This window comes from Mus caroli, unplaced genomic scaffold (genome assembly GCF_978045245.1).
Source record: "Mus caroli unplaced genomic scaffold, Mus_caroli_1 scaffold_4, whole genome shotgun sequence".
In the NCBI taxonomy this organism is placed as follows: Eukaryota; Metazoa; Chordata; class Mammalia; order Rodentia; family Muridae; genus Mus; species Mus caroli.
In genome coordinates, this window is record NW_028227259.1 from 75,934,018 (window position 1) to 75,947,088 (window position 13,071).

Genomic DNA, 13,071 nt, shown 5'->3' on the forward strand with positions numbered 1-13,071 from the left:
AGCAGTTCTTAACCTATATCACTGCCAGAACATGGTACACACCCAGAGAATCAACCTACTATATTAGAGTCAGGGACTGACAGCTCTGTCCTGGTTTTAGGAAGAAAAGTGTGATGGGGAGGAAGTTGGGGGTAGGTGGGGTAGTGGGGAGGAAAGGCTGGAAGACCATAAAAGGTATTGCCGTGTGTTAATATAGAGAGAGGACCGTGAGGCTGACGTAGGAGACTGGCGGTGGATACAAGCCAACAGGGTAAGATTGGGGACGGTGGAAGAAATGTCTCCACCCCTTGCTGATCTCACAGTTGCTGGGTATAGATGATGCAGCTTTGGGGCATGGCACTGCCATCACCAAGACAGGCAAATCACAAAGGGAACGCAGTGAGTGAGTAGAAGAGATTTTGGACTTAGTGGGTGATGACATCCAAGAGAGCAAGGTACATGACGAAGTGCAGGAAAGATGAGCCAAGTAAAGAAGAGACTAGAACAGCGCTGTGCTGGACTTTCCAGGCTCTGGGGACAGCTGAGGCTAGAACGATGAGAAAGAGAGAGGAGTGAGCCAGAAGAGGAGAGAGACAAGGGGAAGGGGAATCTGAAGAGGAAGGATGAAGACTTGGCAAAGGGAAGCATAGTTGGGAAGGAGAAGCGCTATAAAACCCAGGTAAGAGGGATGAGGCCTCAAGAAGAGGAGGTGGCTAATGGGTGACTCCTGGGAGCCTCCCTGAGACAGGCTTCCTGCAGGGCTGAAGCTGCAGCAAGATCTGAAGATGGGTGATTGGTGGGCGGGAATGAAGATACTCTCTGTTCTCAGAGAGCTAGACAAGCAGAGGCGAACACAAGAGGAACAAGTGCCAAGAACCCTCAGTGGTCCAACACCGGCTGCTGTCCTGATCCACTGCTAGAACGGGGAGAGGAGAGTTCTTTCTCTTTCCTCTGGGGCAGTGTAGGATTCCCAATGGGTGGGGCCATCTTCTCCCACTGCTTAAAGACCAGACTGTCGCAAAGCTTGTATTCTTGGGGGACGGCCTACTGATTATTCTAGAGTGATGCCCTCTCTTGACAGGAGCAAAGCAGACTGGGCTTGTAGCAGAAGGCAGAATAGCTTGGCAGCTATGTGACAGACATGATGCTGAGCTTGGCTACATCACTGACACCGTGACTTCAGGTTTCCAGCCCTGTGACAGACATCTAAAATAACCAGCATGCATAGAGGAAAGGTCTATTTTTGTTTTGTTTTGCTTGTTTGCTTGTTTCAGTCCATGATTGGTTTGTCTAGTCTGGTGTGCATGCGCGTGTGGGTACTCGTGTGTCTGTCTGTCTGTCTGACTGACTGTGAGTCTGGGTGTCTGTACCTTCCTTAATTGCTTTCCACCTTATTTTCAGAGACAAGGCTTTTCAGTGACTCCGAAGCCTCAGGATCTTCTCATTCCGGCCTCCCAGTACCAGGATTATAAGCAGTCAGTATTCTGCCTCCTTTCTTGTTGAATGTGAACTCTGGTCCTCACATTTCCATGTGATCACCTTACTGATCGATGTCACCAGCTCACCAGCCGAAGTCTGTTGATTCTGAGCTTCTGATGAGGCGGTGTGCTCTGGCAGAAGAGATGGGAGCAGAGGGAAGGGAGATGGCAGAGCAAAACTGCTCACCTCATTGTTAGGGCAGAGAAAGAAGGCTGGGGTAGAGGGAGGGAGGTAAAGGAGGAGTGAGAGGGGGAAGGGGAGGGAGGGAGGGAGGGAGAGAGGGAGAGAGAGAGAGAGAGAGAGAGAAAGAGAGAGACACCCTCCCCATGCCCTTAAACAGCACACACCAGTAACCTAATTTCCTCCCATCAGACTCCAGTTTCCTACCTCCCAGCAGTGCCATGAGTGGCTTTTTACCATGCTGACCTTTGAGGGGCATTTAGGATCTGCACAATACCAGTAAGTTGCATAATAGCTATGACCCAGTTTCTTTATCTGCACACAAGAAGGGAAATAGCATCACTTAACATCGTAACCGGTGAGCATTATTCAAGTCAATACAACTGCAAGGAATGCGGGACCCAGGCCGCACAGAGCCAGCCCCGGGGACACACTGGCTCTCATTATTGATCCTGTGCCCTTTCTGTGTCCTTGGGATACAGAACCTGGGGTGCTACCTTTGCATTGCCATTACACAGTCACGCTTGCCGTGGTTTTGGCTTTTAGTTTGCTATGTGTCAGAGCCGGCGAATGAGTGTTTGCCTTGAAGTTTCGAAGCTCTCCTTAGATGCGAGCATCATGACCTCTCTAGAAGAGTAACAGGGAAGAGTATTCATCTTAGAGTCCCTTCTAATGTCACATAACTCCAAAGCAAAGCATGCACACTGGTAATGGGTTGCTGGTTACAACATGAGACAGGATTGGTATGTTATTTCATGAACACAGCAACTTAACTGTACGAAATAGTTACACGCATGGTTCGCATCTTTTCCAAAACACATCCAAAGCCAAAATGAAACATTTGGTGCAAGGCAGTATTAAAAATGACATTTCACTGGGCATAGCAGTGAGTGCATACCTTTTATCTTAGCACTTGGGAGGCAGGGGCAGGAAGATCTTTGTGAGTTCCAGACCAGCCTGGTCTACAATAGTGAGTTCTAGAACAACCAGAATTACATAGAAGAAACCCTGTCTCAAAAATGTATACATACTTTCATACATCCATCTTTCACCTTGATGTCTTCCATTATAAATGCTGTTATTTGGAATTGCTATACAACACTGCCACCTGGTGGCAAGAATTCAGTATAGCTTAGACCCCGGAAACCACAGTAATTTCATTTTACTAAGGAGGTACAAGACTATTGACTGATACTTCTGGGCAGGCTTTGTGGAACTTGTGGTTTACTCAGTTATAAGGACTCTCTTTAAAATTACACACACACACACACACACACACACACACACACACACACTCATACACTGGAAAACACAAAACCACTGTGAAGGTCTGGAGAGATAAGTTCTCAGAATCTGTGTTGGGCAGCTTCTAATTACCTGTAACTGCAACTGCAGGAGATGCGATGGCGCCCTCTGCTGGTACTCACTTATATGCACACAATTAAAAATAAGAGAAATCTTCAAAAAGCCATTCGGCAATATTTTTTATTAGCAAGAATAAGAACTCAGTCAATTTAGACTTTCTTCTGTCCTGGTTCATCAATGCTTCTTTGCCATTTAGAGTTGAAAAGAATCTCTTCTCCCAGTTTAATAGTTCATTGACAGCATGTCTAGTTGGAGGTGTGTGGTCACATTTGGGGACATGGCAATCACCCATGTAAGACTCCAAGATGTCACCTGGTCTCCCTGTGCAGTAACTAAATCTTAACACTGAGCCGGCTGAATTCGTCAGCCAGTCCATGACAGTGTCTTTACAGTCCGTGTCTCTTGTGGTAAAATTTATGTAGTATTATTTTTTTAAAAATTAGTTTTATTTATTTATTTATTTATTTATTTTAACTCTGGGGGCGGGGACAGAGTGCATGTGTGTGGGTGGACACATTATGGTGTGCCTGCAGAGGTCAGAGGACGGCCAGTGGGAGTCTTCTACCCTATTGGCCCTGACTTGTCAGGCTGACAGGCTCTACTGAGCCATGTAAAATTAGCATGAAATTTAAATATCCCCTGAGTGTTCTGCTGATTCATGCTTCAGCACTAATAGGATTATCAAACAGTCAAAAAAAATCAATGTGCTACTTCTACTTGGAATTTATTTTCTTCTTGGTTAATTATTGCCTTTGGGCAGTATCTGAAATCTTTTGTTTACCATCTGCTCTTTAATGTCAGGCTAATTTTTCCTGACCCTCTTGCCTTAATTCATAGTGATCATTTGCTTCATGTCCCTCCGTGTGTGTGTGTGTGTGTGTGTGTGTGTGTGTGTGTGTGTGTGTGTGTGTTTTAATCTTAAGAAAAAAAACTCAGCTCTTGAGTAAAATGGTGAGAGGGAATGTTTGTGGCTTCTAACCTGACTTATGCCCCTCCCTCAATATTTCCAAGTTACAGTTAAAGCATTCGTCAATCGAGTTCTTCTTCTCAGAACCCTAGAGCTGTCTGCAGCTACTCCACTGTCATGTGGGCATGTGAAGGGCACTTGCTGTCTGAACCTATTGTGGTTAAAATATCTCATTTTTGAAAACTCCATGTAAATACGTGCCCATGAGAACACATTGCTGGGGTCCCCACAAGAGTCTTTTACACACGGGAGATCTGCCACCGCTCAGTACAATTTCTCTGTTCCCCAGGAAGTGCCAGGGTTTGGGGGGGGCGCAGCTAGTACCCCGTTCTTTTTGTCTGTATGGAAAACTCTTTAGTGTACACTCAGCAATGGAAAGGCAGTTTAACATACAGGATTAAAAATGTTTCTGAACGCACATTCCAACGTATGAACTAGGAAATAAGAAACTGGTGTAGTTTTGCTCCTTGATGCTACATGATTTGACCTTGGCCACATCAGGAAGCCTGGGGCATCTTATGAATGAAACAACTAGTAAATTTCTAAGATGTGCTTTAAACCCAACACTATGGACTTTATATCTGGTGCATATTCTACACCAGCCTGTGGGGCACAACCCTTTGGGAGTCGAAGGACCCTTTCACAGTGGTCACCTAGGACCATCAAAAATATATTTACATTACGATTCATAACACTAGCAAAGTCACCCTTATGAAGCGGCAACAAAAACAATTTTATGGTTGAGGGTCACCCCAAGGTGAGGAACTGTATTAAGAGTCACAGCGTTAGGAAGGTTGAGAGTCATGGCTCTAAATGGAAGCAGGAGAGATCATACTGTGTAGCCCTGGCTCTCCTGGAACTCACTCTGTAGACCAGGCTGGCCTCAAACTCAGAAATCTGCCTGCCTTTGCCTCCTGAGTGCTGGGATTAAAGGCGTGTGCCACACCAGAACTTTAAAACACAAGCTGATAATGATTATTTGTAACCGATAGGACTGTTTTAATACGTCTACCACTGCCTTGGGAAGTCTGGGAATGTTAGGTCTTAGCTGAATGGCTTAAGTGCTTGCTATATCCCATCAGGATCACTACTCTCACTCATATTACATTTGCTTTTGTTTGAGAGTGAGTCTTACTATGTAGCCCAGGCTAGCTTTGAACTTCCAGGCTTCCATGTCAGTCTTACAGATGCTGAATGACAGGAGTCCACCGCTGCATCCAGCTTCTTGTATGTGACTGACCTAGAACCTTATACTCTTCGGCTATGGTTTCCAGTTTCCTCACAACCTGCTCTGTGGCCGTTATCCCTGACTTAGTAATTAATATTGCATGCATAAATTGGTGGGTACAAATATCAGGGTGCAATGGGACTTCTTGTTGAAAACTTGCCACCTTCTATTTGTTTTTTTTAAATAAAAAGGCTTTCTTTTGTTATGTTCTGCTCCATATTCCCAAAAGTCATCATCTCCTGGAAAATAATACATTTCCACCAGCCACTTCTGAGTCTCCAGCTCTCAAAAACCAGGAGTTGATCTCCACCCTCCTCCTCTCAAAGAAAGCCCTGGGCTCTGAGGCAAATCCAGCCCTGCGCCCACGGAAACTGCTTTGCTTAAATCTCAGAGCTCCCGGGAGAAAAGTGTGCCAGGATTCCCTCTACCATCCCATTCTGTCTTCTTCCTCCAGCATCTCCTGGATAACACGCCTAGGACTGGGGGAGCAGATCAAAGGAGTGGGCTGAGAAGCCCCACCCCCACACAGGACCGGTTGAGATAGTCAGAGCTCCCCCTTTCAATCAGTCACAGCTGGCCCTAGTGCCCAGCCAGGGGGTGCATGCCTAGATTACTGATGTCACAGAACTGCGCAGTACCCACTGACTGGGGAGTGCTTCCTGCCGGTCAGTTTTACCTTGCTTAACTATAACCCCACCCCTACCCCCACCCCACTCCCTCGCCGGAGGAGCTGAGGGCTTGGGAAGGAGTTGCAGGTCTGCTTTATCCACCACCTGTCCACAGCCTCAATGTGCAAGAGCTCTGTGGATGCAGACAGCAGCTGGGGCCTGGGACCTGCGGTTTTCTAGGACAGGGGCTAATGGTCAAGGGTTGCACTCAGACACCCTTATTGTTTATCAAAGCCACGAGTCCCAGTCAAATTTTAGATGTCATTAAGGACTAAGTTTGTGTGCATGTGCATGCATGCATGCGTGTATGCCTGCATGTGTGCATATGTGTGTGTGTATTGTAGGTGTCACTGCATGTGCACATGAGGGTCAAAGGTCAATGATATATATATCTTTTTTTTCACTTTTTCAAACTTTATTTTTATTATTGTATTCATTTGTATGCATGGTGTATGTGTGTGGGGGCGGGGGTGGGTGTGCGCACACATGCATGTACTTGTGTCCCATGGAGCCCGTGTGGAGGTCAAAGGATAGTTTTATGGAGTTGGTTCTCTCCTGTCACCTTCATGTGGGTGCCAGGGTTCAAGCTCAGGTTGTCAGGTTTGCACAGTAAATACCTTTTTAGCTGATGAGTCATTTTGTCACCCCATCTCCTCAGTTTTTGAGAAAGCATCTCACACGGAACCTGGAGTTCTCTCACTCAGCCAGCCTGCTTGGCCGGCAAACCACAGCCACTGTTGTCTCTGCTTCCCCAATGCAGCTGTATTTGGTGTTGGGGTTTGTGATTTGAGTGACTCCTGTGGCCAGCCGTTGGCGGAACTGTTTGGGGAGGAGGTGTGTCATGAGGAATGGGCCCAGTCCAGTCCAGTCTCTTACTCTTTGCTTCAGGAACAAAGGGTCAGAAGTTCTCAGCTCCTTCTCCAGTGCCATCCAGGCCTGCCTGTCTACTGCTGTCCTTCCCACCATGAAGATCATGGACTCACCCTGTGAAACTGTAAGCCAGCCCCCAACTGAAATATTCATTCATTCATTCATTCATTCATTCACTCCTTCCTTCCTTCATTCATTTATGTTTATAACTTGCCTAGGTCATGGTGTCTCTTCACAGCAATAGAAAAGTAACTCGCATAGGGATCCAAACTCAAGTCTACTGACCCATCTCCCTAGCGCCAAAGGGGTTCCTCTGTATTTCTCCATTAGTGCAGAGATTGGGTGTCAGACACAGGGAGCCAAATTAATCTAGGCAATTAATGTCCTGGAATGTTCCACAAGAAGGGAACATTCTAGCAACTAGAGACTTAGGGACTACATATTTTCAAGGGTAATGCTAGGTCACTAAGCAGGTCCCCTAATGGCTGGGCTGCTGACAGTGTCCTGAGATGGCAGCCTGCACTCAATTCAGGCCAGCTTTTTACCAGGTAACCAGAAGGATTCTTACCAGGAGAACAGAAACCCAAACTCAGCATCCCACAGAAACCGTGTGCTGCTGGTTTCTGTTTGACAGGGAAGTCACTCTTTCCCTTTTCCATCCCTAGCTGCCAATTAACCCAAACATCTACATCAGCTTAAAGACCCCCACCCTGAGGACCAGCATACAAAACCCGATTGCTTTCTGGCTAAGCGGCTGCTCGCTACTCTCATGAGGCAGCCCAGCAATTTGTCACCAGTAAACTTTTTTTTTTTCTTCATACAAATGGAGTGGTCTAGTTCGGTGACTGGACAGCACTTGCTTACAGGTAACACAGCAAATGTTGCGCAGTGTGGCAACCTCTGTTTACCCCCAGTGGGAGCTGCTCACTCCCCATAGTAAAGAAGTCGAGTTGCCCAGTTGATTTATTTTCTGTGCCTGAATTCGAGATATGAGAGAAGAGAGGATGAGGGGATGGTGGGGAGAAGGAGTGGAGAACCGGAAGCACATTGGGCCTGGCCTGATGAAGAACTGGTTTGAACTTGCCAGAGTGCAGTTGAGTCCCAGCACGTGGGCATGTTTTTGCTCACTGAACACCCCAGTCCTTGTGTGGGGCAGCAGAAACACGGTCCATTCTTTGTCCTTGCTTTGAGGGACCCTATGGGAGGCTGTTCCCACAGGCATGGGGGAAACCTGCTTTAAAAACTCATTGATCTTTGAACTCCAAACACCTGACTCACCTGTCCCTGGTGGCCTTCATCTTCATGATGTCACCAGCCATCTGGAATAGCCTTTTGCTAGCTAGCTCCTCTCTATCCCTTGACATACCTCAGCCTCCATCACCAGCCCCTGAACGTAAGAAGGACCCTTCCTTTGATTTCTCTAACATTTTGGATTTTGTTTCCTTGCTGATCAATCAAGGAGATTCCATTTTCTTTCCCAGATTTCCTCTGCTTTGTCTTTCTGTGACTCTGTCATGGCAGGCACCTCATCAAAACCTCACAGGATCAGATTGTAATCTCACACTCTCAAAAAGACCCACTTAGGCATAGCTTGCCTTGCTTCACGTTATGTGCTAGTGTTCAAAGGGCTGGGTGCTCTGTGTCCCTTGAAAATGCCTACTGAACTGTGGAGGTTCAATTGCTATAGAAAAGAATGAACTAGTTTTTTCCAGCATCTGAGAGATTAGTGTCAGAGAAGAGCTATGAGTTCAGACATCTTACCCTAAAATTTCACATGCACTCAGCCCATAGTAGACTCATGATATCTTTTTTAGATTCTGTTTTAAATGTGAGTGTGTATATCTGTGTATTTGCACATGAGAGCGCAGGCACTCAGAGTCCAGAAGAGGGTGTCAGATTCCTGGGAGCTGGAATCACACTTAGCCAAACCTGGCAATGAATAACTCTGGTAAGGTCTTTCCTAGTCCACCAGTTTATCATTCTGAAAGGATTGTACTTAAAGCCACATGGCAAGATGCTGACACTGGCCAACGCATAAAGTTAAAATAAGCCAGCAAGAATGCTTGACCACACGGGCCTTCTTTTTCAGAATATTCTTGGTATAAGAGAGTCAAGACCCAAAATGTCAAGAACTATAAATCATCTCTGCATCACAGGGAGGCATGTTGAATGCAATGGCATACTACGGATTTAAACTTCAAGATGGAATAAGACATTTTTGTGAGGGAACTGAGCACCTATACTAAATGGAAAAAGTAGATGCTGTGTATGCATGTGGATATAAGTAGATGCTGTGTATGCATGTGGGTATAAGTAGATACTGTGTATGCATGTGGGTATAAGTAGATACTGTGTATGCATGTGGATATAAGTAGATGCTGTGTATGCAAGTGGATATAAGTAGATACTGTGTATGCATGTGGATATAAGTAGATGCTGTGTATGCAAGTGGATATAAGTAGATACTGTGTATGCATGTGGATATAAGTAGATGCTGTGTATGCAAGTGGATATAAGTAGATACTGTGTATGCATGTGGGTATAAGTAGATACTGTGTATGCATGTGGATATAAGTAGATGCTGTGTATGCATGTGGATATAAGTAGATACTGTGTATACACGTGGATATAAGTAGATACTGTGTATGCACGTGGATATAAGTAGATACTGTGTATGCATGTGGATATAAGTAGATGCTGTGTATGCAAGTGGATATAAGTAGATACTGTGTATGCATATGGATATAAGTAGATGCTGTGTATACAAGTGGATATAAGTAGATACTGTGTATGCATGTGGATATAAGTAGATACTGTGTATGCATGTGGCTATGAGGGCAACTAGAATGGGAGTGGGGATTTAAAATCTCATATGATGAAAAATTTAATAATCTCCAAAAATTTAAAAATAAAGAAAAGGTTAGTATAGAATCAAACATTGCAGAAATAACCCAGGACCTGGCTGTTTCTGGAGAGTGTGAACAAAGATGAGAAAGGGAAGCTAGAGAAAGGTGCTTTGTCCCCATTGTGTGACACTGGAACCAGATACTACAGGCAGGAACCAGTTCTGGACAGGTAGGTCCTGAAATTAAAGTTTGCTGTGGCAATTATTCTTTCTGTAGGATTTAAAAATCTCTTCTGTTCAATTGCAAATATATCTTAAAAGTTTAATTTTAAAATTCTGTGTGTATATGTGTGTCTATATATGGGTGTGTGCAAGTATGGGTGCAGGTCCATCAGAATCCAGCAGAGGGCGTCAGATCACCTGAGCCTCTTGACCTGGGTGGTGGAACTGAACTTGGGTCCTCTGCAACTGTAGCAAGAAAAAAATCAAATGATTTATCTATTTTATGAGTGTTGATGTTTTGCCTGCATCTTAGTCTGAGAGTGCTGGATCCCCTGGAGTTGGAGTTACAGATAGTTGTGAGCTGCCTTGCAGATGTGGGGAATTGAGCCAGAGTCCACTGGTGCTCTCAATTGTTAATCTACCTCTCCAGCCCCAAGGGAAAAATTTATATATATTGCTATATATAAATATATATATATTTTCTTTCTCTTCTGGTCCCAGGTGCTGCGGGAGCCACAGGTTACTGTGCAGACATGGCCAAGTCCAAGAACCACACCACACATAACCAGTCCCACAAATGGCACAGAAATGGCATCAAGAAACCCAGGTCACAAAGATATAAATATCTTAAGGGGTTGACCCCTAGTTCCTAAGGTTGCCAAGAAGCACAGGAAAGGCCTGAAGAAGATGCAGGCCAACAATGCAAAGGCAGTGAGTGCACACACAGAGGTCATCAAGGCCCTGGTGAGGCCTTGGGCTTGAGCCCAAGATGCCAAAGGGCCCCAGCCACAGACTCAGCCGGCTGGCTTTCATCGCTCACCCCAAGCTTGGGGAGCAGATTTGAAGCTACATGGCCAAGGGTCAAAGGCTCTGCCAACCAAAGCCCAAGGCAGAGGCCACAGCTCCAGCTAAGGTCCAGGCTTTAGCTCCAGCCCAGGCTCGCAAAGGTGTGCAGGTCCCTGTGAAGGCCCCATGGAAAAGGCTCCTGCCAATGTGAAGACAGATGGACTGCTGCAACACACCTTCCTATACACTGTTTGCAGATGACCAGTGACCTATGCTGTTTTTACAAATAAACTTGAAGCAAGATCTAACATACACACACACACACACACACACACATTTATTTTGGAGAAAAGGTCTCACCATGCAACCCAGGACAGTCTGGAACTCACTATGTACTCCAGACTGGCTTTGAGCCCATGAACCTCCTGCCTCAGCACCTTGAACGCTGTGACTGAAGATGTGCATTATGAAGTTTTAATTCTCTCAGCTGGCTTTCAGCAAGCGTTCACAATGAGTTTCACTCTGGGTGTGGACTGCATACGCAACACTGTTTTCTGTAAAATCTTGACGATTATAAATACAAGCATCTAACTCCTCACTAGAAAGATTTCAGGCCCGCACTGGAAAGGTTTCGTTTGTTCCTTTGCTGGCTTTTGTTTTTACTTAGATCTATGATTAAAGGGAAGTGAATGTTGATGAAAAGCCTGACTCAGGGCTTCACTGAGCAGCTGCAGTGAATTCATAGAATAGTTATTGTCTGCCTGCTGGCTACGTTTGTGCAGTCACTGTAGAATGACGGTACACCCCTAACAATGTTCCCAAGAGAAACAGTTCTGAGAGGTTTCTTTCGTAGTTCCTGAATCAGAGAGCCATGTCCCAATAGCAGTACTTTAACCCCTGTGCCTTGGTGCTGGGGGCAAAGAGAGTGGCGCTCTCGGAACACCTGCTCATGGACTGCATCACACCTGGTCTGAACATGAACTTGGAAGGTGCTGCATTCGACGTCACGTGGAGCCAAGCGTCTACCACTGCCTCTCTAAACTGTGGCTGGCTGTTCAAAATCTTTACTTCTGACTTAACTGCTCCAGTAATGTTCTCATGGTTCTAAGTCATGGGATCTCCATTGTGCGAGAGATCTGGTATCCCCTGAAAGAGACTGGACAATAAATGTGGTATTCACTGTTAATGTTCTTTTAGCTGGATCTCCTCCAACTTTGTGCCAAAGAATATTTGAGAGTTGTTGGGCTGCATTTCTAAAGGTTTCTGTTGGGCCTGCGATTTGTATCAGAACTAATTTATATTGAAGACGGAGAAACACAGAAACTAAAGACACTTTTGATACTGATTCAAGAGAAAGGCATTTTGAAATGCCCCATGTCCTGAATCTTCACTTAGTGCACATGTGCTGTGTGCATGCCTCATGCAGCCATGTGCTAGGGAGCTCTCTGGGTACCCATCATCTAGCACCCGGCACCCGGCATCCATCATCCAATGAGGCCAACATCACGGCATGCCCTTGATGTGCCTTCAAACCATGCAAGGGGCTCAGATTCACCTACAGTCTCTGGCTCCCCCTCTGAAAGGGCACAAAGAATTCTTCCTAGAGCAAAGTCACGCCTCTCCTGCTCTGCCTTGGAGAGAACTGTCAGAGGTCATGATGGTCAGCGGTTCTTCTTTCCTTCAGGCTGTTCAGGTGTTCAGTGTTCTGGCTGAAGCGCCCCACCCCCTTCCTGTCCTCGCTTTTGTCACACATCTCTCTAGGATATTTGCCTTAAAAATCTTGACCACTTCTTATATTGTCTTGGTTTCTTTTTCTCGGGGACCAACATTTGACACACCCTCTCTGAAGGAGATGGTAGAAATGGTGGCTGAAGCCAGATGTGTGGTGTGGTGCTATATGCCCATAGTCCTAGTGTTTGGTAGTGGTGGTAGGGGCTGAGGCAGGTGGATTTCGAGTTCAAGGCTAGCGAGGGCTACATGAGAAGTTCTAGGCCAGACAGTACATACTGAGACCCTGTCTCAAAAACCAGGGAGAGGGAAGGGGGAGGGAGGAAGGGAGACTGCAGAGTGCCAGAAAGGGGGAGAGTGTGGGGACAATGGCTTTGGTGCTGGCACAGAAGTATGTTCCCAGTGGAGGCACAGCAGCAGTGTGAACATGGCCTCCAGCGCCCCACGCAGAGAACATCTCTGCTCCGGTTGGTTACACAGAGCCACTGTTGTCGGAAATGTGGCCCTAAGCCAACCACTGGTCAAGCCAGGTTCCAAGCACAGTTTGCTCTAAGGCTCCAACCTTAATAGCACATCACGTTCCCAGTGTTTCCAGAATGCGGTGACCTCACAAGCAATCTCACGTGGAAATCTGGCAGTGGGCTCTCTGAATTGAGGACTGGATCCCGGCTGGTTGGATCTCCCTGGTCAGTTCTCATGGAACAAACACCTGGAGCAGCCTCACCTTCCAGGGAAGGGAGTAGCTCTCACACAT

At 46.1% G+C, this 13,071-nt stretch overlaps 1 protein-coding gene across 1 annotated transcript; it reads left to right on the top strand.

Moving 5' to 3' along the window:
• Positions 1-415: 415 nt before the first annotated feature.
• Positions 416-12,383, top strand: LOC147005161 (uncharacterized). The gene is made up of 6 exons (XM_085836194.1): positions 416-658; positions 1,061-1,214; positions 1,381-1,454; positions 1,831-1,917; positions 6,755-6,860; positions 10,305-12,383. The coding sequence occupies exons 2-6, from the start codon at positions 1,200-1,202 to the stop codon at positions 10,440-10,442; spliced, it is 420 nt and encodes a 139-aa protein (XP_085692320.1). The 5' UTR covers positions 416-658; positions 1,061-1,199; the 3' UTR covers positions 10,443-12,383.
• The last annotated feature ends 688 nt before the right edge of the window (positions 12,384-13,071 follow it).

Excerpts from the sequence above, each read along its gene's own strand:
- LOC147005161 (XM_085836194.1), top strand. Across the intron at positions 1,455-1,830 it reads CAGTACCAGGATTATAAGCA|ACTCCAGTTTCCTACCTCCC; the intron begins GTCAGTATTCTG and ends TCCTCCCATCAG. Across the intron at positions 1,918-6,754 it reads TTAGGATCTGCACAATACCA|GAACAAAGGGTCAGAAGTTC; the intron begins GTAAGTTGCATA and ends TCTTTGCTTCAG.